Consider the following 25,170-nt stretch of genomic DNA (forward strand, 5'->3'; position numbering starts at 1 on the left):
TCTCTGGTCTATAATAAAATGGATGTGTTTATCTCTGATGCTCTGGATTATCTGCATTACTGGTGCATGGAGCCCCTTTGTGTTTCTGCCAGTGTTTGGCCGATTTTCTCATTTTGCAGACATGGTAATTATCACTAAGATTCAATGTGCCAAAGACCCTTAACAAATTGCCCCATCACAACATACATTGTATCCAATACACTGTGAGTAGCTTTGTAAAGAGTTCCGTATTTCATGTTTTACACTTCTTCCAGAGGCGGTACTGCTCACGTGTTCGCCTTCCTTTCTTACAGATGTTGTAGTTGCAGAGAGTGTGGTCGTCATTAAGAAACTTCTGCAGACACAGCCAGCACACCATGGTGACATCATTAAACATATGGCCAAGCTCCTCGATAAGATTACTGTGAGTATTTTATTGCAAGCTCTTTTGTTTCTCGGTGTGCTAATTGATTTCTGTGCTGAATTGGGACAGTGGGATTTAGTTTCCCTGAGATTGATTACTTTGCTTTGAGTTTGCCACTGATCCAGGCCCCTTTTGGGAAACCAGAATAGATGTCATTGAAGTTTAAATCCCGTGGACAATAAAAAGCTACAGTGTCACCAGCGAATGGCACAATGCCTGCTAATCACCTCGGTTTCCCGCTTTCCCAATGACGGCAAAATAGAAATTGGTTTATTAGGTGAAACGTTTTATATTTCGGAAAATATTGTTTCACAGAATACACTATCACTGTGTCATGGTGTCTTAGTTTTTTCTAGTATTTGGGGAGATTATGCTTCAGATAAAAACCACCCTGAGTACTTGTGATTTCTCCAGGCTATTGTAGCAGGGGGAGAGAGTGCACCTATCACATGTATTAAATGATTAAATGTCTTAGTGTTTCGCAGACATTGATACAGGATTAGTTTGTGTGTAGTGTTTCACTGTAAATATACAGTCTGATGAGGCACTCCGTGTTTGTTACTCTTTCATTACTATTTTTTTTCTTTATCCAAAGTTGCATAAAACGGCATTGCATAGGTAACCTCTAATGCATGGCACCTATTCAGAGTGTTATCGCCCCTTTACATTCCTCATTAGTGGTTTATAATATACATTGATATAACACTTGCTTTAGATTGTTGTTGGCAGATAAGCTTACACACCATCCAAACACTAGTGTATTCAACAAATGAGGTATGTAGTAGCACCGAATGGCCATAGGGTGCAAATTCCTCTTTTGTATTTACATGTGTAAGTAGCAGCAGGGTGTGAGAGAGATTATACAACAAAGCAAACGAGACTGGCACCTATGGGCAGCGAGCTTGTGTTGGCAGGAATGTGTCACTTGGCCTGTGTGTCAGCAATGCTTTGCTTTGTGCATGTCATCTGGACCCCTATCCCACCAAGTAAGGGACAGTTAGGAGGAATGAAGCGATTTGTCATCAATACATGGAATTCCTTTATTTGGGAAACTTTGATCTGTATTCTGTATACCTGTGCAATGAAGTGAATTATCATTTTCTTCAGTAATTACATTTTTAAAATTGTATTCTCCCCGCCCCACCCCTCTTTGCCTGGCTGCTTCACGGAGGAGTAATGATCTAAATACATTTTATACAAATGCTGCTGCTTTATCCTTCCAATAATGTGAATCCGTAAAATTCCGTTTTATAAACCTTTTGTCTATTTCCTAATGATTGTTTTTTTACATCTGCATATTGTTAGAATGTCTAAATCTGACCTCGCGGCCTGCTTTATATATGAGCCGTTATGCATCCCACGTTTGCTTAGTTAACGTGGCGGCTTCTAGATGATGCTGTCAAGCGGTTGCTGTGGTTACTGGAGAGTGTCACAGAACTCCACTGCAATGCGTGTTTAAGCTGCAATAATTGCATTCTATAATTGCAAACAAAATACTTAGTCTAAGTGACTTACTCAATGACATAAATAGCGATCAGAAGCCCATGGAGTCTGTACCCACCCACAACTGCTACAACAGGCTTACTGCAAATTCAGGTATTAACCGTATTGACCAGTATGGGCCCATTTAGCATCTGGTAGTTCTCTAATACATTGTGGCGCGTTGAATTATTAGCTGACTAACACCCTAGTGGATGACAGGCTGCGTTTTTTAAAGGTACTACACATGCTTCAGTTGGGGTACTAACTCCTGAGCTATGCCAACAGCTAGTAATAGCAGTAACATTGTCATTTTCCTGGAATCCATTGACACCTCAGGCCTCTGTCAGTTGATGCTTTTTTGACAGATACTTTTATTTGGAAACATTTTGATCTGGTGAACGATGTTTCTCTAGGGAGACCCAGTTGGCATAAGGAAGAGATCAAAAAACCATAACACCCCCCCCCCCAAAGAATTCCTAATTGAAAACGTTCCTGTAAAGGGTTTTAGTTTATTTGTGTGTTTTCTGTGCGTTTGTGACCGCTTTAGGAATTTTTAACAATAGGTTTACTTGTTCATCAGGACTTTTTGTTTCGTTACGTTGACTCATTTCTGGGATAAATGCATATTGATTTTGTCAGATTTGAAGCCACAGTATCTAAATATGAATAGATTCTTCCTTCTCTAACTGAACGGTTAGTCTGTGATTGGCAGAAAAGTCACTCTATTCACCAACCATGTTGCGGTATCATGCGTTCATTGTTTATGAATTGCTTGTCTGTCTTTGAGCCGGTTGGTTTTTTTTTTGCCATGAGTGTTGGTCATTTTATTTATTTTTACAGCATTCAGAAACAACCTTTTATGTAATATTAATGGGATCGTCAAGGGCTATGCTTGGAGCCAGCAGGGTTTTTGGTTACTTTGCGTTTAAAGGGTTAACATACCCCATTTTGGCAGCATATATCCTTGCATTTAGGCATGTTGCTGAATTACAGCTCAAAGAATAATTGCACAATTCGAGTGTTGTTACCCATTGAGTACTTGAGAGCAGGGTGCAATTATATTGTCTAATTACACGACTATGAAGTGTTATTTTGCACTTAACATATTAAATGAACAGCCCGCTGTTTAGTGTAAAGGACGGTCACAGCAAAGAACGCGGATATAATGCATGCAATTATGTGAATCACATTAACATGTTGTCCAGCCGAGTTCTCCTGTAGGGTTGATGGGCGATGGTGAATGGATTCAAATATCACATTCAAGCTTTCGGTTCCACGGTTAAGGTTACGTTCATCTTTGTGAAGTCTCAGGTAATGCGTGCCGCGCATACAGTAAAATATATTTATTTGAAATAATAGTCTATCTAAATGGTACACTTGAAAACAACCTTTAATGTTATACTTTCACAATTTGATGTTCTTTCTCAAAGTTAGCATTGACCGCCGCGATAAAATATAAATCTTATTTGAGATTCGCTGTTCCCTATGACATCCCGTTGTTCGAACTGTCTTTCACCGTTATGCTAAATATCATACATCTATTCTCATGTCCATTACTCATTTATCCAACTCCATGAACGCAGACGCTTATAGACTTTACTTTAACATCTTTTTAAATGAAGAGTCCCCCATGAGCTCATTACTTTATTAATTCAATATATAATGGGACTTCTTGTTCTGTGCCTAAATTTACAACCAGATGGACTCCATACAGTTAACAGCATGGGGGTGCTATACTGTGTATTATTCGTTCTTATGTTGCTCCTGACCTCTAAATCCACCTTATGCTGGTGCTACCTAGCTTGCCACGATACCTCCTGATAGACTAGTCCTGAGCAAGGCTTGCATTGCATTTAGAGTACAATCTAGTGTTTCTTAAAATGCTCAGTTGATGCAGCTAAATATATTCATTATAGTCTTACCTTATTAGGAATATAGCTAAGGTGTAACTCCTAAATGGCAGAGAGACTTCAGGGGCATGATCTATACACCAACATCACTCTATTAGGCTGAAGATGTTTTGGTACTTAATGTCCCTTTAAGAGAAAGGATGTATAATCAGGGATAGATTGTATTAGAAAAAATAGGCATTATTGCTTATAATTGAGTAGAGTTTTTCCTGTTGACTTCTATAAACTTTGAGGTAAAGAATAAACAAGCAACTTACACCATAAATGGTAAGGAATTAGGGATAACACACAAGAAGGATTTGGGAATTGTTATAGACCACAAACTATGCAACAATATGTTAAGGCCAGTCAGTTATTTTCTTTTATAAATAGAGACAATAATTCTTGGGATGAAAATATAATTTTTGCCTCTTTATAAGTCAATGGTAAGGCCACATCTTGAAGATGTGCAATTTTAGACACCTGTTCTAAAGAAGCATATTATGGCACTAGAAAAAGTGCAAAGTCAAGCTATACAATTGATGAAAGGAATGGAGCATTTTAGCTATGAAGAATGGTTAACAAATTTCAATCTCTTTAGTTTAGAAAAATGACCCCTCAGTGGGGATATGATAGCATTACACAGATATATTCGGAGCGAATACAATCCATTGTCTGGAAATGTATTCACAGACAGGACTAGACATATTACACAAGGTCACGCATTTAGACTGGAAAGGTTTTTTTACAGTAAGAGCAATAAGGATATGGAATTCTCTGCCTGAAGAGGTGGTTTTATCAGAGTCCGTACAGATGTTTAAACAGCAATTGGATAAATACTTGCAAAACCACAATTTTCATGGATATAATTTCTAATTAGTGGGGTAATAGCTTCACGATCCAAGGAGACATCTGACTGCCATTCTGGGGTTAAGAAGGAATGTTTTCCTAGTTTGTTGCGCAATTTGAGGCGCTTCAAACTGTTGTTTGACTTCTTTTGCATAAACAGAAAAAACAAATGTGTCCTTCGAGTTCAACCTTCCTCACATGTCTATTTTCAGCTATGGAACTATATATAAGGTTTTATTTCTTTATATATATATATATATATATATATATATATATATATATATATATATATATATATATATATATATATATTTTCTTTCCTGCGACTTTATAGACAGACTGAATGTTTATCTGGGAGCCAGATGGCCCGCTTCAATTGGTTGTATTTGAATATACTCCTTTATATTTGACTTTGCTAAAGAAAAAAATTAAAATGGGAAAAGAGAGAGAGAATGACTTTTGATAGAGTAATTAGACTTCATACATTAATGGATGAAGGGTTAAAATAGGCAGGTACAATTAGCAGGAACCATCTCCATTAAGAGCTGTTGTCTATAGGCAATTATGTGCTAATTGTGTTGCTGGAGGTATTTATAAACCCAGTGCGCTAAGTGTTTGGGTTCCTTTTTTGTAACTGTAAGCAATGTGTGTGAATTTGAGCTTCATTTGTTGGTCTTAATGGACCCCACAGATGTAAACAAGAGCTTTTAGGGAGTAAGGTGATTTGGGGTAAACTGCTGTCTGAATATTTGGCTCTTTATGTATTTATTATATTAATTACATGTATGATTTCTGTGATGGGACTTGTAGTATAGACCTTGGTTTGTGTGTGTTGGATATTGTGGTCAGCTACCAATATGTTTTGTTTTCTAGAGTGTGCAGGTTAACCTGCTATAGGTTGTATCTTCGATCTAAGACTGGGAAACCCTCCTTAATGAATCCAATGTAGATATCAGATTGATTCAATGTTCATTTCTTGATGCAGTTAATCGGCCCACGTAACATACCATTAAAACAGTGAAACAGATGGTACATGGCATCATGGATCTATGGCTGTGAGCGATTGGGAAAGAAACAAGTCCCTTTCCCAACCATTGTCCTGTCATCTTCTAATCTAGAGGAACCCAGCCCTTACATTCTTGGTAGTACTGGGTATCTTCCAATCAAAAGCATCATGCGGAGACACGTTGGGGGCAAATCTCCACGTCTAGGGATTTGTATAATAAAAGCTGTATTAACAAATACCTTTATCTAGCAGGAGCCATTTTACGTATTTTAATGTGTTAATTTAAAATGGTGAAATTCTATATAAAGCTATTGTAGATAAAAATTCTTATTAAATGGAATCTCCTGTGCCAAGAAAACAATCCGTTTAAACCCCTTCAGTCACTTACCTCAGGCTGCGATATGTCCCACGTCGCTGCCTGCTCCTCCCCCGCCGCTCCACCTTCTTCCTCCGTCGGGCGGTAGGCGAGACTGATCCCGCCCACCGGCCAAGGAGACCTAATGCGCATGCGCATTAGCGCACCCCATAGGAAAGCATTGAAAATGAATTTCAATGCTTCCCTATGGGGAATAGAGCGACGCTGGAGGTCCTCACACAGCGTGAGAACGTCCAGCGACGCTCTAGCACAGACAGCCAGAGCCACCAGGGGAGGACTTAACCCTGCAAGGTAATTATGGCAGTTTATAAAAAACTGCAATAATTACACTTGCAGGGTTAAGGGTAGTGGGAGTTGGCACCCAGACCACTCCAATGGGCAGAAGTGGTCTGGGTGCCTGGAGTGTCCCTTTAACCCCTTAAGGACCAAACTTCTGGAATAAAAGGTAATCATGACGTGTCACACATGTCATGTGTCCTTAAGGGGTTAATCTCAGCCAATCATTGGAGTCATATTCCTAGTCTTTGCCTCACTACATCACATGGCTATTTTAACACCCACCAGTTTTAGCCAGAATTTCACTGGATGTCATGGGAGTTGTAGTCTATCAGGAGCAAGCAATTTCTTGAACTCCATTTCATGTGTTATAAATTACAGTAGGTTGCCAGAGAGTTGGCAAGAGCCTTGACACATTAAGTGTAACACCCCCTGCCATGGGGAGTCTTTACAATGCGTCCGAGGTTAGCATGCTATGTGTGTGCTGTGGACTCAAAATTTGCACAAAACTGACTTTTCCAGCCAGGAAGAGAGTATTCCAGCTGTCTGACAGCCAAGGAAGGTGGCCCTAAACACAGGGGAAAAAAAATATATTTTTCTCCAGAATGAAACATTGTTCAAAATAAAGGCTGCAGGGTCTTTGCACCATAACTGCTTAGGATACTGATACGAAAGAGAGTTACCCTTTAAACTCTTTTTCCTACCCTCATTTATAATCAGTATTGTAAAATTGTATGCAGAGCTATGCATTTATTACAGATAACATTTTATTTATCCTAGTGATACCATACCTTGTGTATTACTGTGTTTATTCAAAGCAATATAGTCTGTTGTAGTCACTATGGTTTAACCCTTGAATGACATTCATAAAGCACAGTGCGCTGATGAAATAAAACAATTGGAAAACCACAAGCTTCCCTTATTGTCCTATGTAATCTTGATCCTCATTTCAGAAGAGGTTGGTTAATTCAATTTAGCCCTTTACAAGGGTAAGCGTTATAATTGGAATTTCTACCATTTGTCAATATATCCGAACACAACTATATTCCGATAAAAGAGCACTTCACTTACCTTCAAACCCTGTCCAAACAATGTACTTGGACCTTCCATTTACAAGACTACTTGACTCCTTTACCTGCTGTGCACTTAACGCTGGGTGGTTCTCTGTGTGTTATCATTAGAAACCTCAGCGCTCCTGTACCATTTATTTATAGTGTGTGTGTGTTTATATACCAATTTGTGATGCTTACTGCATGTAACTATATTAGAACAGGTTGCATTTTCTGGAAAATATAGTTCCTTTACAGTAGATTGTCTGCGCTGTTACTTTTGCGAATCAGATTTTCCGTGATAGTCAGCCAGCTATATTTTTATCTGAACAAAAATCTGCAAAACTGATATAATGCATGGTACCAGTAGGTAAATAATAAATCATTGAATGAGCGAACACCACTCGATATGTATAAGGGATGCGTTTTTGCATCTTGCATCTTCTTTAAAATGAATCCTCTCTGTAATTTCACAAAAAAACAAGCGGCACATAGAGAGAAAACAATAGTGTAATACGTTGCTTGGCAATGGTGAGTGGTGTACTGTGTCTTTAAGAGGCTCTCACAACTGTAGTTGTATTCAAAGAATTGAACATAATATTGAGATATGCGTAGAGTAATACTATTCATTAGCTTATTATGCATAAAACCAAAGTAAATCAGGTTAAAAAGCAATGTAACATAATGCAAATAAAGCATAGGGTCGTGCCGGCTGGTGAAGATTCTGCTCCTCCCTAAACAGTACAGATATACTCCTACAATACAGGGTGCGCAGCATAATACAGAGATACTCATACAATACAGGGTGCGGAGCATAATACAGAGCTACTCATACAATACAGGGTGCGCAGCATAATACAGAGATACTCATACAATACAGGGTGCGGAGCATAATACAGAGATACTCCTACAATACAGGGTGCGCAGCATAATACAGAGATACTCATACAATACAGGGTGCCGAGCATAATACAGAGATACTCATACAATACAGGGTGCGCATCATAATACAGAGATACTCATACAATACAGGGTGCGCAGCATAATACAGAGATACTCATACAATACAGGGTGCGCAGCATAATACAGAGATACTCATACAATACAGGGTGCGCAGCATAATACAGAGATACTCATACAATACAGGGTGCGCAGCATAATACAGAGATACTCATACAATACAGGGTGCGCAGCATAATACAGAGATACTCATACAATACAGGGTGCGCAGCATAATACAGAGATACTCATACAATACAGGGTGCGCAGCATAATACAGAGATACTCATACAATACAGGGTGCGCAGCATAATACAGAGATACTCATACAATACAGGGTGCGCAGCATAATACAGAGATACTCATACAATACAGGGTGCGCAGCATAATACAGAGATACTCATACAATACAGGGTGCGCAGCATAATACAGAGATACTCCTACAATACAGAGAGCATAATACAGAGATACTCATACAATTCGGAGAGCTGAGCATAATACAGAGATACTCATACAATACAGGGTGCTGAGCATAATACAGAGATACACAATACAGAGAGCTGAGCATAATACAGAGATACTCATACAATACAGGGTGCTGAGCATAATACAGAGATACGCATACAATACAGGGTGCTGAGCATAATACAGAGATACGCATACAATACAGGGTGCTGAGCATAATACAGAGATACGCATACAATACAGGGTGCTGAGCATAATACAGAGATACTCATACAATACAGAGAGCTGAGCATAATACAGAGATACTCATACAATGCAGAGAGCTGAGCATAATACAGAGATACTCATACAATACAGAGAGCTGAGCATAATACAGTGATACTCATACAATACAGAGAGCTGAGCATAATACAGAGAGCTGAGCATAATACAGAGAGCCGAGCATAATACAGATATACTCATACAATACATGGAGCTGAGCATAATACCGAGATACTCACACAATATAGAGATCTGAGCATAATACAGATATACTCATACACTACAGAGAGCTGAGCATAATACAGATATACTCATACAATACATGGAGCTGAGCATAATACAGAGATACTCATACAATACAGAGAGCTGAGCATAATACAGAGAGCTGAGCATAATACAGAGATACTCATACAATACAGAGAGCTGAGCATAATACAGAGATACTCATACAATACAGAGAGCTGAGCATAATACAGAGATACTCATACAATACAGAGAGCTGAGCATAATACAGTGATACTCATACAATACAGAGAGCTGAGCATAATACAGAGAGCTGAGCATAATACAGAGAGCTGAGCATAATACAGAGATACTCATATAATACAATGAGCATAATACAGAGATACTCATACAATACAGAGAGCTAAGCATAATACAGAGATCCTCATCCAATACAGAGAGCTGAGCATAATACAGCGATACTCATACAATACAGGGTGCTGAGCATAATACAGATATACCTATACAATACACAGCTGGGCACAATATAAAGGTACCTTTACAATACACAGAGCATGACACAATACAGAGATATCTATACAATACACAGAGCTGGGCACAATGCAAAGATACCTATACAATACACAGAGCTGGGCACAATACAAAGATACCTATACAATACACATGGCTGGCCATAAAACAGAGATACTTATACAACCCTCAGAGCTGGGCACAATACAAAGATACCTATACACTACACAGAGCTGGGCACAATACAAAGATACCTATACAATACACAGAGCTGGGCACAATACAAAGATACCTATACAATACACAGAGCTGGGCACAATACAAAGATACCTATACAATACACAGAGCTGGGCACAATACAAAGATACCTATACAATACACAGAGCTATTATGGTATTACAATATCCCTTTAAATATTGCTGCTGTTATGAAACATGCCAGCTTCACCATTCGCTTACAGCACACAATGTGCATATAGTTAAAACATGATGGGTCAGCCTTTACAAGGATCCAAATTCACTGGTATATGTGAAATCTCATTTTCTCAACTCTGAATGGATGGCCTCTTGTTTCCCATTTTGGGATTTGTTTTTGCTTTTATGGAAATCAAGAAAAAGTATATAGTGCCATATAGTGCCGTGTGAGTTTGTGATTGAATACTTTTAGCCTATGCACGGTCGATGCAGAACATGATGGTGCTGTAATCCGGTCTCATTTCAAACCTGATCAGCACTGGGCTTGGCACTTGCAAGACAGCAAAAGCAAAAGCCCTCATTCTGCAAGGGACGTGCACTGCTGGTATACGTTGCTCAGACTGTGGTTTTATTGTATTGCTTGCATCTTTGGAAGATTTTGATTGGGTCTTCCTGAATATTTTTGGACAATACAAAGTTGCATATTAATAAAATACATTTACAACAAAGCTTACCAAATATTGCTTAAGCTATTGTCATCGGATGTACCCTGTGACATCTCCGCTGCATTGCACTTTCTGTTGCTGCATTCATGCGTCAGAACGCGTTGTCCTACAATCATGGGGTTGCTCTGAGTTGCTAATCTGCTCCATTTTTGTTTGTCATAACTTGTGATAATGATTTGCCTGAAAACCATTTAAGAAAAGCTCCTGATTTGTGAAAGGTTATTTTACAAGTTCCTGCAGTATTGCTTCAGTCTTTGAATTTAATATGCGCCGGCTGAATTTTGCTGCACGACTGCTTGCTTGGGGACTGTAGGCTTGGGTTTGTTGTATTAATGTTGTTATAAATTTTACTTGTGCTAAGCTGATGAGATGTCATTTACAGCGATGAGGTGCCTAATGGAGCCTGGATTCAAAAAGAAAAATTCTTTATTGCAATGTTTCTCTGAGGTGTCATCCGCTCTCAAATTTACTCACTGTTGTGTAAGATCCTCTACAGTCATTTAGAATGTTGTAGAATGGAGCAGCGGCTGATCAGACTTGCATTCATTTTGCCAGATTTTTAGCACAGAACAGGTTTATAAAGATATAACATTGCTAGTTTTAAATTAGAGCTTGGGCTGACTGAAAACTGTAACGGACCGTTTCACACACACGAGGATAAAACCCAGTTTAGGCGATAATCCCCTTTTCTGGAGACAGGCACAGCTACTGCAGAACACCACACTCCCGATCTGGATACGAAATAACACTCCGAACTGGAACAGCTGAACAAGAAAAGCATACAATCGGCTTACACTCTTGGCAGTCAGCTTACAATCCAATCCCCCCCAAGAACGAGACGACACTTCATTTTGAGGGTTAAGCAGGAACTCAAGACTGGGACACCCAGTCTGGCTTTTATTACCAACAAGTACATACAGGACACTCCCAGGGGGAGGATGAAATTAACCAATCACATGGATGTACCTCCCACACATTTCCTCCCCTTAGATTAACACTTAACACAATTATACTGTACACCTTTTTCCCCAATTCCTGGATGTACCCCAAATACATATGCTACACCTCCAAAACAGGTATCCCCTGATAGCCCTTATTCAGGGGGACAACATATGCAAGAATCAGCCCATTCAGATAAATGGTTCAGGAGTTATGGAACTTTAAAGATTTGACCGACCGCATGGGTAAAGTATCCGAAAACAGTTCCATGCATTTTGGCCCTGCGGTCGGTCACAAACAAGGGAATGAAAACAGACGAATTGCCTGTGTTATAGAGCCTGGAGAGGGTTTGAATGAATTCCCTTGTTTGTGGGGTTCTTTCTACCGAACGGCGGGTCATTCGGTAGTTTCCATACGAATTTCTGGAAGTATGGAGGTCTCAGCGGTGTTTGCCTAGTCAAGTGTCCGATTTTAGTTCCAGACACTCGACGGCAAAACACCGCTGTTCGGTAGTTTAAGATGGCCGCCGCCACGTGTTTGTTTCCCGAATGGCGGCCACCCAGAGGACAAAGAATACATTACATGGATTGCCAATTACCCGTTTGCAACATTGTTGCAAACTGTAATTGGAGGCACACTTATTCCTGGGTGGTCTGGTTGTTCGGTAGTTTCACTCAATATAATGAATGGAGTGATTCTACCGAACAATCAGGTGAATGCTGCAGGTTAAACTTAACACATGAATACATATACAATATACAGGCAGTACAATAGAACATGCTTCACAGTCTTAAAGGGACAGTAGTCCCAAAATGTCCATCGCTGATTTTAAAGGGCCAGTAGCAGCAATATAAATTATTACATGCCCAAATATAGTTTTTAAAGTGCAACATGTCCAGGGGCCATAGTCAGCGGGCAGGAGGCTAGCAACCAGGCCTCTCCAGTTCACAGTGGCGAAGCTGGTTTCGCCACATTTCTCCCCTTTGCCAATTAGACTAACAGGGTACCTGACTTTCTGCCGGTCAGTGCCCTGGTTAGTCCAGCAACCCACCCACGAAACAGAAATAACAGAGCAGCCCACCCCCCCTAACCGGTTACTACATCTGGGTGAGGAAGAATTCTGTCCAATTTCTGGTGTCTCACCACTGCTGGGTGGGAGACGAGTAGGCTGTCTTGGTGGGTTGCTGAGGGGGCAGAGACCAGCGGTACTCTGTCCTGTTGCCAGCACTACCACGGGAGTAGTCTGGTGGGCGCCTGGTTGCTGGAGACTGACTGTCTCCCCTTTAGGTGCACAGCTCGACTGCCGGAGGGGGAGACCGACTGTCTCCCCTTTGGATCCATCACACTGAGGCTGGGGAACAGGACCGACCGTCCCTATCCCTTGTGCTGTAAGTGCAGAGACTACGGTCCCATCTGCACAGTTGTGGGGCTTAACATCTCCCCTTGGTGGGTTAGGTTGCCATGGGAGAGAGGGTGTAACAAGCTCCTCTCGCTGGATGGCAAACTGCCGCTGTGGAGAAAGCATGGCACCTTCTGCTCCCTGGGGTACACACTGCCGCTGGGGAGGAAGGACTGCACCTTCTGCTCCCTGAGACACACACTGCCGCTGGGGAGGGAGGACACTGCTCTCCTCTCCCTTCACTTCACACTGCCTTCCGGGCATATCACTTTGCTGCTGGGGAGAGGGGGTAACAGGCTCCTCTCCCTGCGACACCCTCTCTGGTTGTAGGGGAAAACAAACTGCCTCCCCTACCAATACATTGTCCTGTTGTTGGGGACCAGGACAGATTGTCCATATCCCCAGTGGTGCAGAGACTACGGTCCCATCTGCCCTGTTGTGGGGTTTACTGTCTCCCCTTGGTGGGCCAGGCTGCCGCTGGGGAGAGGGGGTAATAAACTCCTCTCCCTTACACACTTCCAGCCGCTGGGGAGCCTGGCTGACCCTATGTACTCCCTGTAGGCAGGGCGCAGAGACCACGGTCCCATCTGCGCTGGTGAGGGGCTTACCGTCTCCCCTTGGTGAGCTGCGCTGCCGCTGGGGAGAGGGAATAACAAACCCCTCTCCCTGAACCGTAGACTGCCGCTGGTGAGCAAGGACATCTCCTTCAGCTCCCTGTAGCTTGGGCACAGAGACCACGGTCCCATCTGTGCTGGTGTGGGGCTTACTGTCTCCCCTTGGTGTGTTAGGCTGCCGCTGGGGAGCAAGGATGGCACCTTCAGCCCCCTGTAATACACACTGCTGCTGGGGATCTGGGCCAACTGCCCAGCCTCCCTGTAGGGCCGGCAGAGAGACCACGGTCCCATCTCCACCTGCCATCTGTGGGTCTTCCCAGGACCAGTCGATAAGGTCCCCCATTTCTGGGGCTGGTTGGGCAGTAGGAGGTACTAAATGCAGGTCTCCTGCTGGCGGGCTTAGTTGTTGGGGAGGGGGAACAAAACTCACCGCTCCCAATGGTGTACAGTCCAGAAGCCCCATCAGGTTAGAGACAGGCGGTGTCACTGGATCATATAAGTCCGCATAATTCTGTTTGATCTCCCACTGCTCTGGTGGTACTTGTGGGGTATATGGTAACTGACTGGCGCTGAACAGGTGTTGGTAATCCTGCTCCAGCTCCCATTCCTGGACAGCCAGTTCAGTCAAGTCTGGCCTTAGGTCCTCGGCCATAGGGAGATCCAGCACGGCTTCTCTGTAGTCAAATATGTCCCAAAGCCGTGACTCTGCCGCACTCCCAAAGTCTGGTTCTGCAAATGTCCCCCATAATAAGCCAGGGCCATTATAATCCTCACCCTCGGGTTTGCCAAATTTGGCCATTCCAGGCACCCGCTGAACCGCGTACCAACGTAGCGCTTGGTATGCGTCCTCGAGACCCAGTTCTCTCCATGCCAGTGAGTCAAGTTGCATCACCCATTCCTCCTGAGCCTGTTCTCCCAGCATAGGTATCCGTAGGGCCACTCTGGCTTGTAATCGCTGCTCCTTGCTGGGGAGACGCTCACCTCGCCAACGCTGGACACCCTCTAGGGTTTCTTCCCACATCCCCTGTCGGGCATCCTCTCTGCATGCCAACCTGGATGCCTCTGCTATCGGCTTATCCAGTGTGACCAAGATGCTCTGTAATCTCCAGTTAAACTCCTCTTCCACTTGGAGCACTGTCCAGGGACTCGCTGGTTCTATGCCGCTCCATAATAATTCCTGTGTCTCCAGGGTGTTGTTCCTCTCACACCAGGACGCCATCCCACCGCTTGCCACCAATGTAACGGATCACCTGGCACCCCGACTGGGTACCTCCGTTAATGGATGCTCCTAGTGCTACCTGAGGACTCCAAGCACTCTGGCAGACACCATAATCACCGAATCCGAGAAACCTTTAAATTCTCCCAAGCGTATGAATGCTGTAGACCATTGAATAGGAACCATACGAATAGGCCTGTACTCCTAGCAGTCAACTGGAACAGCATACAATCAATCCTTCCCCCAATAATGAGACGACACTTCATTTTGAGGGTTAAGCAGGAACTCAAGACTGGGACACCCAGTCTGGCTTTTATTACCAACAAGTACATACAGGACACTCCCAGGGGGAGGATGAAATTAACCAATCACATGGATGTACCTCCCACACATTTCCTCCCCTTAGATTAACACTTAACACAATTATACTGTACACCTTTTTCCCCAATTCCTGGATGTACCCCAAATACATATGCTACACCTCCAAAACAGGTATCCCCTGATAGCCCTTATTCAGGGGGACAACATATGCAAGAATCAGCCCATTCAGATAAATGGTTCAGGAGTTATGGAACTTTAAAGATTTGACCGACCGCATGGGTAAAGTATCCGAAAACAGTTCCATGCATTTTGGCCCTGCGGTCGGTCACAAACAAGGGAATGAAAACAGACGAATTGCCTGTGTTATAGAGCCTGGAGAGGGTTTGAATGAATTCCCTTGTTTGTGGGGTTCTTTCTACCGAACGGCGGGTCATTCGGTAGTTTCCATACGAATTTCTGGAAGTATGGAGGTCTCAGCGGTGTTTGCCTAGTCAAGTGTCCGATTTTAGTTCCAGACACTCGACGGCAAAACACCGCTGTTCGGTAGTTTAAGATGGCCGCCGCCACGTGTTTGTTTCCCGAATGGCGGCCACCCAGAGGACAAAGAATACATTACATGGATTGCCAATTACCCGTTTGCAACATTGTTGCAAACTGTAATTGGAGGCACACTTATTCCTGGGTGGTCTGGTTGTTCGGTAGTTTCACTCAATATAATGAATGGAGTGATTCTACCGAACAATCAGGTGAATGCTGCAGGTTAAACTTAACACATGAATACATATACAATATACAGGCAGTACAATAGAACATGCTTCACAGTCTTAAAGGGACAGTAGTCCCAAAATGTCCATCGCTGATTTTAAAGGGCCAGTAGCAGCAATATAAATTATTACATGCCCAAATATAGTTTTTAAAGTGCAACATGTCCAGGGGCCATAGTCAGCGGGCAGGAGGCTAGCAACCAGGCCTCTCCAGTTCACAGTGGCGAAGCTGGTTTCGCCACAAAAACCATGGGAAATGTGGCTTTGGGTGCTGTGGAGAGCCCCAGGCTGTTTGTACCATAACCATTACACTCAGCAGCAATAATGCACCGAGCTGTAATTGTTATGGTGCTTAGACTGCCCTTGAAAGGGACACTGCACGGCCCAAATAAAAAATAAAAATCAAATCACTGTTTGGTATATATACCCCAAATGAAAATATGCATGCCTTTAATTATGCATTTCATAGGGATATATGTAAAAACAGTTTGCAAAAGCTGCCTTGCTCTTGTCTGCAGACTTTGCAAGCCCTCCCCTTCTAACCCCGCCCTGACTTTCTGTGGCTGTCCAATCACAGACTGACCATACTCACCATGTTTTCCAGGACACACAATATTTACAGATCGATGGTCAACATACAGACAGTGCTGCCCTGCAGTATGTAGAAATGAAATGCTTCAGGTAGTAAATTAGGTGATAACGCAATCAGGCTATATACATTATCAGTAATACAGGGCAGTATTTTTATGATGACATTATGTGTGTCCCAGAAAACATGGTGAATATGGCCACTCTACACACAACCCACTGCAGCTGGCTAGAGTGCTGGCTTGAGTGCTCGAGTGGTGTGGAGTGTCCCTTTAATACGGACTTTGTTCTTAGTCACCATGGCTTTTTATATAACTTAAAGCAGCAGTGATTCAGCAAGTGTGTGGCAGCATTTAGCCTTACTTTAAACACATTAAGAAATTCCTCAGTAAGAACTGTGACTCAATGCTTTAAAGAAATATACCAAACTTATATAATCTTAGTAAAAATCTAAAAACAACCCCCCCCCCATTATTTATTTTATTTTGAAATGCATTTGGTGTTGCGTTTAGTGACCGGCTATCCTCTTTACTGGGATTCTCATTGCACTGTAGGTTATATGTCACATGGCAATATGAAAATATCTCCAGAGCCTTGACTACACTCTCAATCACAGCGTACTTTGATGCTGTATGTTTGCAAGTCTCCATAAGGATTGTTGTCCCTAACAAGCCAAGCCGATTTCTGCATGGTCACCTCTACATACCCTCAGTTTTAGGAGCTTCATATTGTTGGTGTGTATAACGGAGCTCCACAGCAATAATACTCCCAGTAATGTGTCTGTGTGTATAACAGAGCTCCACAGCAATACTACTCCCAGTAATGTGTCTTTAAATTACAATAAATGTGTTAAGAAATCAGTCTGTGTAAATAAGATACATTGTTCTTCTAAATTACATTTTAGTTGTATAAATTGTTTTTAAGTCACCTAGAATTTCTCAGAACTGTGCCTAGCCACTCACCTAAAATGAGCGTTTCCCACTTTGTCCATGTTGGGAGGTATTCATCTATGGCTCTGTTATAGATCTATGAATAAAGCTCACAGTAAGCGAATTACTTTTTCCGTTTATATTTCCTAATGAATGGAACAGATTTTCACCATGTCACTGCAGATTCTTGTGTTCTTAGTTTCTCATGATCCTCAGCCAGCCATAAGGCTTTGTGTCCCAGGTTAATGAGGATCAATAGTTCGCAAACATCCTTCGTAACACGATCAGCTTGATATTGCTTCAGAGCCTTTATCGAGGGAGAAGTGATGAGTACAAGGAAATTCTCTTCATGTGACATTTAGAACAAAAATGCAGATTTAAAGTTCTGCCAATAAATGGAACAGCCGAATGTCTCCCCTTATTTATGGATGTTTCAAAATCTGCATTTATGTTACAGAATAAAATTGTATTTTAGCTGTAATTAGTGTGTGAGCAAAATATTTTTATTCAGAGAGACTCATTAGACCCGGGTGACAGTCTTTAACATGTTTAACAATTTTAAAATGTAGTAAGATGTTTTTCTATAATGTGCGACACAAAAAACCCAGGTATTCCAGCTGCAAATCCCCTTATCATATATTATACTAACCAGTAAAATATGCAGTGCAGCCTTTCCTAATTACCGTGGCTATTTTTTTTTTTTTTTTAATAGAAAAGCTATTTATCACAAAGTCTGCATTTAATGAGCCATTTGCTACTGTGGCAATATTTGGGAAATTACAATTTAGACTTCATCTTAATAACTAATCCAACATGAGTAATGTGTTTGAGAGCCTGATGGTCTCCACTTTTGTAATACATTTCTGTTTTATTTATTTATTTCCTGCCTCGGCTTCGGTTTACGTTTGCCGGTGTGCTCTCATAAAACGTGTTTAAAAGAAAAAAAAACATTGCAGTAATAGAACAGCCAGGCCGACACATCAGAGAAAGGAATATGTACGTTTACGCATTGATCTTTGCTTTTAAAAGGAGAGGAACAAATAAGGCTCAAAATTTCAACTTGCCCGCTAGCCATTGGCAATTAAAAATGTAGCCATGGTGCATAGAAATGAACTGGTGGAGATTGTAGCTTCCGGGCTCGTGGCGTGTAACGTTTCAGAGTCTATAAACCTTTTAGCGAACATAATGCTTTATGTAAACAAACATTTTTTGGGAGAGTCTTCTTACTACACGGTCACATTTGAATATTATCTGACATTTGGTTCATTTACGTCCTGTTTCCATTTTTCTACGGCTATCGAATGGTTTGTTTATATGTGACAGTGACCGGTCTGTTTTTATGCAATTTCTATGTCAATATTAGATTGCTTTAGGTTTTGTTTGTGATATTTACAAACTCACAAACTTTTTTAACATTACTTTTATTTTTCTAAATCCGAGATCCTAATTGTAAAATGCAAGGCATGGATTTGCTTCTGAGTAATGGTAGATGGTGTATTGTTTTACCTTTTTGTGTGGTTCTGATTAAGCCAGCAGTTTCTGTATGTCTGTTTTGGTGTTTAGCGTGTATTAGAGCATTAGGTTTGGTTTGAAATGCTCATTTCTACTTCTAGATGGACGTCTTATGCTTTTAGTGACCGCCTTTCTTGTCCTTTAAGTGGGTCTCTTTATTGTGCGTTATTTCTACCATTTTATTTTTATATTCACTTTGTGCGACCACTTGTCGAGCTGCTTGTCTTTTTGTAATAGCGACACAGTAATAGGATAAAAAAAAAAGCAACACTATTGATGGAGAAGAGTTAAGAAAGTGCACTTAATGGCTTGTTAAATGTACAGTAAAGCCTGAGCCTTTTCCAGAGGCATCAGAGTAAAAATACCTAGCACAAGATCTATCCATTACCGTACTGCATTATTCTCACAGTGTAGACCTTGACAAAAGCAAGTGGGTTTATGCTGCGGAGGGACCTGTGCTACTGAATAAAGTCATTTATAACTGCACAACAAAAGTGTATTACATCAAGCATAATCTCCTCTTCTATCTACTGAGGAGCAAACATAGAACGTTATTTATAAACCGTGTGCCATTCTCTTAAATGCTTGCGCGGTTTTGTGCGCATGTTCCATTTTCTTAAAACCATTGCTCTGCCCTTTCTGCCATTAGCCCACTCTTTATATTTTGGTGCCCTTTTTCCACTTTTTATATTGTGCGCCCAAATAAGAACTCTTTCTGGCACTTTTTATTTCCTCATTATTTTACCATTGATTACCATTTGCAAAACCAGAGAATTGAGTAAAAAGACACTTTCACCGTTTAAAGGATTTTTTTTTTTAACACATTAACCAAAAATAATAAAATTGCAGCTGCTTATTACTTCCATGTCAAAACAATCTGATGGATGGATTTTTTATATATCATATACATTATTAAATACATTGGAACTGACAAATGTGTGAACAAAAAATAAAAAAATTAGAAAGAGATACAAGGTAGAGCCACAACGTCACAGTGACATGTGAGGTTGTAGAATCTATCTTATGATAGATGTGAACAAAAAATAACCAGAAAATAAAATAATGCACTAGGTGCAGTGAGAGTGCTGCTTCTCCTGCTGTGTCCCACCAAGAAATAATAACTATTTACAGATTTTTAAAATCTGTTTCGAGTTGGAAAATCTCTCTTTTGGCTTTTATTGAATGTCTTTGCAGGAACCATTCATGTTTTTTTTTTTTGGTCCAGTATTGTAGTTTTAATTACTTGACTTCTAGCAGATAACAAACCTCCAAGTGAAACTTCAGCCCTGGCATGTAGAATGTTACAATGGCGATAAGTTATAGTCTATAGAAGTACAGAACTACAAATTGTGAGCCGTGTACATGTATCTATGTATGTAAATATATTGCAAACAAACATTGTGATTTATATAAGTGTGTGTATAAATGCAGCTGACGTAACGTCTGCTGTAGGATGTGACACATTATTGCCTTGTGAGCTTATATTTTATACATAAGCTAAATTTATTGATTATAAAATGATTGTAACATGTTTACGTTTTTAAACAAATAGCTAGCTCTTTGCTGTGTTTTCCTCCTTTTTGTGATTGAATTACCTACTAAAAATGCCTTTCTATTTTTTCTAATATATTCTATTCATTACAGTTAACAGATTTTGCCGGATTCTGGATGCATCTGAATATATATATTTTTTTTCTAGGTCCCAATGGCAAGGGCCAGCATTCTGTGGCTCATTGGAGAGTATTGTGAACGTGTCCCGAAGATCGCACCCGATGTGCTGAGGAAGACGGCCAAAACGTTTATCAATGAGGATGATATCGTAAAACTGCAAATTTTAAACCTTGCTGCCAAACTCTACTTGACAAACTCCAAGCAGGTAACACAATCTGACATATTACCCTTCTTTCTCCATGATCTATTATTTGTTGCTATGCTAATCTAGTTTCTAATATTTTCACCATGTTTGTCCTTGTCTGTAACTCTGTTCCATTTCACAGTGCCGCGGAACCTGCTGACACCTTATATAGTAAATCTAAGTAAACGTTCCGTAATCTTCAGATGTGGTGTGGGTTCTGTATACAGAACATTTCTAAAAGTGGTGCAGGCTGTTTCATTGGTGATTGTTCCACTGTTACAGATTTGTACCAGAAATGTATTTTATACAGAATCCTAAATGTATCTTAACTAAAGGACCTGTCGGTTGGCTGAACCTGCTTAAAGGACCACTATAGCACCCAGACCACCTCAGCTCAATGAAGTGGTCTGGGTGCCAGGTTCCCCTAGTTTTAACCCTGCAGCTGAAAACATGTTTCAGAGAAACTTCTATGTTTACACTGCAGGGTTAATCCAGCCTCTAGTGGCTGTCTCCCTGACAGCCACTAGAGGCGCTTCCTCGATTTACACCTAGTAAATCGCACTTATTTGACGCTGGACGTCCGTACGGACCTCCAGCGTCAAAACAGATCCCCATAGGAAAGCATTGAGTAATACTTTCCTATGAGCGGGTTTGAATGCGCATTCGGCTCCACTCGGGAGCTGACGTCAATGGAGCAGGAGAGGTCACCAGTGCCGAGGGAGCCCGGTGCTGGATTCAGGTAAGCAAATAAATGGTTAATTAACCGTTTATTTTCTGCGGAAGGGTGACTAGGGCTCTATAGTGTTAGGAATACATATCTGTATTCTAACGCTATAGTGTTCCTTTAATTACTGAACCCGTGGCACGATTCACGGCATGCATAGAAAATATGTCATTCTACTTTTGGCATTCCCTTCTATCTCAGCCAGAGAATGGAGTATCGGAATTCATAGTTGGACTCCCTGATTAAAGACATTAAAATACATATGCTGCTTTCTTAATGTGATACCAACTAATTAATCCAGGGTTACCTTTTGAAGAGATGATACAATTCATTCCCAGGAAAAGACCTTGCACAACCAGTCCCAAGTAACACGTTTTCACAAGCAGTGATGCAGAGAACCACACATATACTACTTGTGTTAAACACTTTATTTAGTTACCATGCATGGACAGTGGATCTAAAAAAAATAGACAAAATCTGTGAGACCCAGGATGTATTTTTGCCCAGGACAGGAAGATGAAGGGTGGTATGTCACCATTTACTACTATTCTTATTCTGGGCGGCCTATTATTTATATAGCACCAATAAACTCCACAGCGCTGTACAGTGGGTGCACTAACAGACATGTAATTGTAACCAGACAAGTTGGACGCACAGGAAACTCCACAGCGCTGTACAGTGGGTGCAGTGAGCTACAGTGGCATGTCAACCATGAACACCAAAGAAGCGGCACCTGCGCTGCCCTCTTAACTTGGAATAACCCCTGCCAGGCTCCCTCGACCTCCTCTACCCTCTGTTTGTGTGTGGTAGCCAGCAGTTAATGTATACTGCCCAGCCCCCATTTGCAGTTGCTCTGTGTGTGGGGTTAGTGTAAGGTTGCCCCAGAGCTGGAGTATGTACCGTTATAAGTTTCAGGCGGATGATGTGAATATGTGAACTCATACCCTGCTGGTGTGTTTGTGTAATTTGGTGTGGGACTGTGTGTGTGTTTACATTGAAGTGTATATGTGGGTAAATTATGTGCTTTAATAGAAGAGTACGTGTGTGCTTAAACTGGTATGAATTCAGATGTATGCATGGGTGTGTACATTTTGAGTACTTGTGAGTGTACACGCGTGTAGGTATGTATGCGTGGAATTTAGTGGGGTTAGTGAGTAGTATTAGGGGTATGCTGTTGAAATAATTGGGAGTGTTGTGTGCGTGGCAAGTTGGGCACCAGCGTCAGACGTATGCACACCTAGGTACTTGTACATAAAAAGCTAATTTATATTACTGTGTCAATGCCATGGGTACCAATATTGTGTCTTATTTAAAAAAATAAGAGATTCGGTGTAATTCAAGTAACTTGACGTTACAGACTTTTTAATGTAGTGTAATAATGCTTATGTGTAAATTAAAGATTGTTGTACTGTGTTCCATAATAAGACTGTATCGAAAATCACATGCCAGAGTCCTAATCATGGCCCACAATATGTGTTAAATGTGTGGGCCTGGCTTCAAGCGTGCGGTTTATCTGTCGACGTTAAGCCCATATTTCAGCCCTGTTACCTTTTGGTATTATTAGCTGTGGTCTTGAGTAGCACGTGTTTGATTTCTTAGACACCTACAACGTACACTTTATTCCCCTCTTCTAAAACACAATGGGAGTAAATTAAATTAAAAGTGAAATCGTTTTAAACGGTTAGATTATGGCACTGCTAGTTACACCCATGCAGCGTAGTTAAGACTTGAAAGCGATCCTGTGAGGTTAAAGTTCACTGTGGACATGGATGACATTAATATTGGAAATGATTACAGCAGCGATAGAGATATACTGGCCGCCTTCATTATAACTAATTCTTCACATAGCTCAATATATTCTTCTTATTCAGTCCAGTATTCCAAGTGTATGAATTTACTTCATTAGTTTAAATAATCACATTTCACACTCTCCGCTTGTTATCCAAGTATTTGCGCCTCATGCACATAATTATCTGCTGAATGCGTTAAAACTACGCTTAACCAAAATGTATGCCTTTCAGATGCTTCTAATTGTTGGCATTAGAACAGCTCTGATTGAGTTTGGATGCGATTACAAAGAAAAAAAACAAAAGAAGAAAGAAAGAAAAACTCTGTTTTATTGCTGCGTCTTCCATCTTCAGATTAAGGGGATGATTGCAAATTTACTATAAGCAAGCTGTTACCCTGCAGCTATAAACAAATATACAAAATTACTGGAAGCCACACGCAGTCTTTTATCTTGGGTTTTAGAGGGCATCAGCAACTTGCTTTTATGAAAACAACCGCTAAATGCACTGCAAATAGTTTGCAGTGATTCATGTGTCTCCTTTAATGGGTCATAATTCAGAGCAAAGTAAGAGAGTGCAGCCAGAACGCGGACACTGCTGATGCCCGGGCAAGTCTCTCTGCAGAAAACACCCCTCAGCAGAAACACGTTGCCAGTCCCGCTAACACCCTCTGATGTTTTGATATCCGGCATATTTTCCCGATTAAGTTTTGAGTGCTATGTTTTTAGTTGTATTTCCACATTCATTATCCTCACGTAGGCCCATCAGAGGGTTTGCCATTTATGATTATTTTTTAATGATGCCTTTCTTTCCACTTCAGCAATTTAATAATCGAGCACATGGCTGTTTTATACTAGTTAGCATTCACCTCCCAGCGCACAAGAGGACATGTGCTACGCTTCAAAATTCCATTTGCAGTTCCACAAACGCCTATTCCCAACAGAGGTGCATTTGTTTGTGTTAATGGCTCATTTTTATTACCCCACTAAATATGTTTACTGAGGATTATCAATAATTATGAATAACTAGCTTATGGTGTAATCATCTAATTTTAGTTTTGTTTTCTTGTTTTTTTCTTCTCTTCACAGACAAAATTGCTTACTCAGTACATCTTAAATCTTGGAAAATATGATTTAAATTATGACATTAGAGACAGAACGAGATTTGTAAGACAGCTTATTGTTCCCAATGAGAAAAGTGGAGCTTTAAGTAAATATGCAAGAAGAATATTTTTGGCTCAAAAACCCGCTCCTCTGCTCGAATCGCCATTTAAAGGTACGGCTGAGCCTACGCTACACTTTGTGTCTATGAATGTTTGTGTTTGTAAGTATATTGGACTTGTGCAAAAATTTGTTCTGACAGTTTAATCTAAATCAAATTCCTTTTAATCCACAGCAAAACAAATTGATCTGTCAGGATTCAATAAATAAAACTCCACAGGTAAAACTCGAACGGATTGATTTGTTCAGGTGTGGATAAAAAGGAATATGAGTTGGACAAACTGGTTGATTTTTTTCTTTTATTTGTGTGTGCGTGTATATGTATATCTATGTACACACACACACACATATACATATATATACCCCACACACTGATCAATCACAACATTAAAACCACTGACAGGTGAAGTGAACAATATGATTATAATATTACAATGGCAGCTGTCAAGGGGTGGGATATATTATGCAGCAAGTGATCAGTCAGTTCCTAAATTTCATGTGTTGGAAGCAGGAAACATGGACTAGTGAGAAGATCTGAGTGCCTATCACAAGGGTCAAACAGTGATGGCTGGACG

General features: G+C 40.9%; 1 protein-coding gene across 3 annotated transcripts in view; it reads left to right on the plus strand.

Moving 5' to 3' along the window:
* Positions 1-25,170, plus strand: part of AP3B1 (adaptor related protein complex 3 subunit beta 1) — a 206,838-nt gene that overhangs the window by 80,063 nt on the left and 101,605 nt on the right. For all 3 annotated transcript variants that reach the window (XM_063453597.1, XM_063453598.1, XM_063453596.1), the window contains exons 14-16: positions 294-403; positions 20,709-20,885; positions 24,464-24,650. In XM_063453597.1, the coding sequence (XP_063309667.1) occupies positions 294-403; positions 20,709-20,885; positions 24,464-24,650 (474 nt within the window). The remainder of the gene's footprint in view (positions 1-293; positions 404-20,708; positions 20,886-24,463; positions 24,651-25,170) is intronic.

This window comes from Pelobates fuscus, chromosome 5, assembly GCF_036172605.1.
Source record: "Pelobates fuscus isolate aPelFus1 chromosome 5, aPelFus1.pri, whole genome shotgun sequence".
In the NCBI taxonomy this organism is placed as follows: Eukaryota; Metazoa; Chordata; class Amphibia; order Anura; family Pelobatidae; genus Pelobates; species Pelobates fuscus.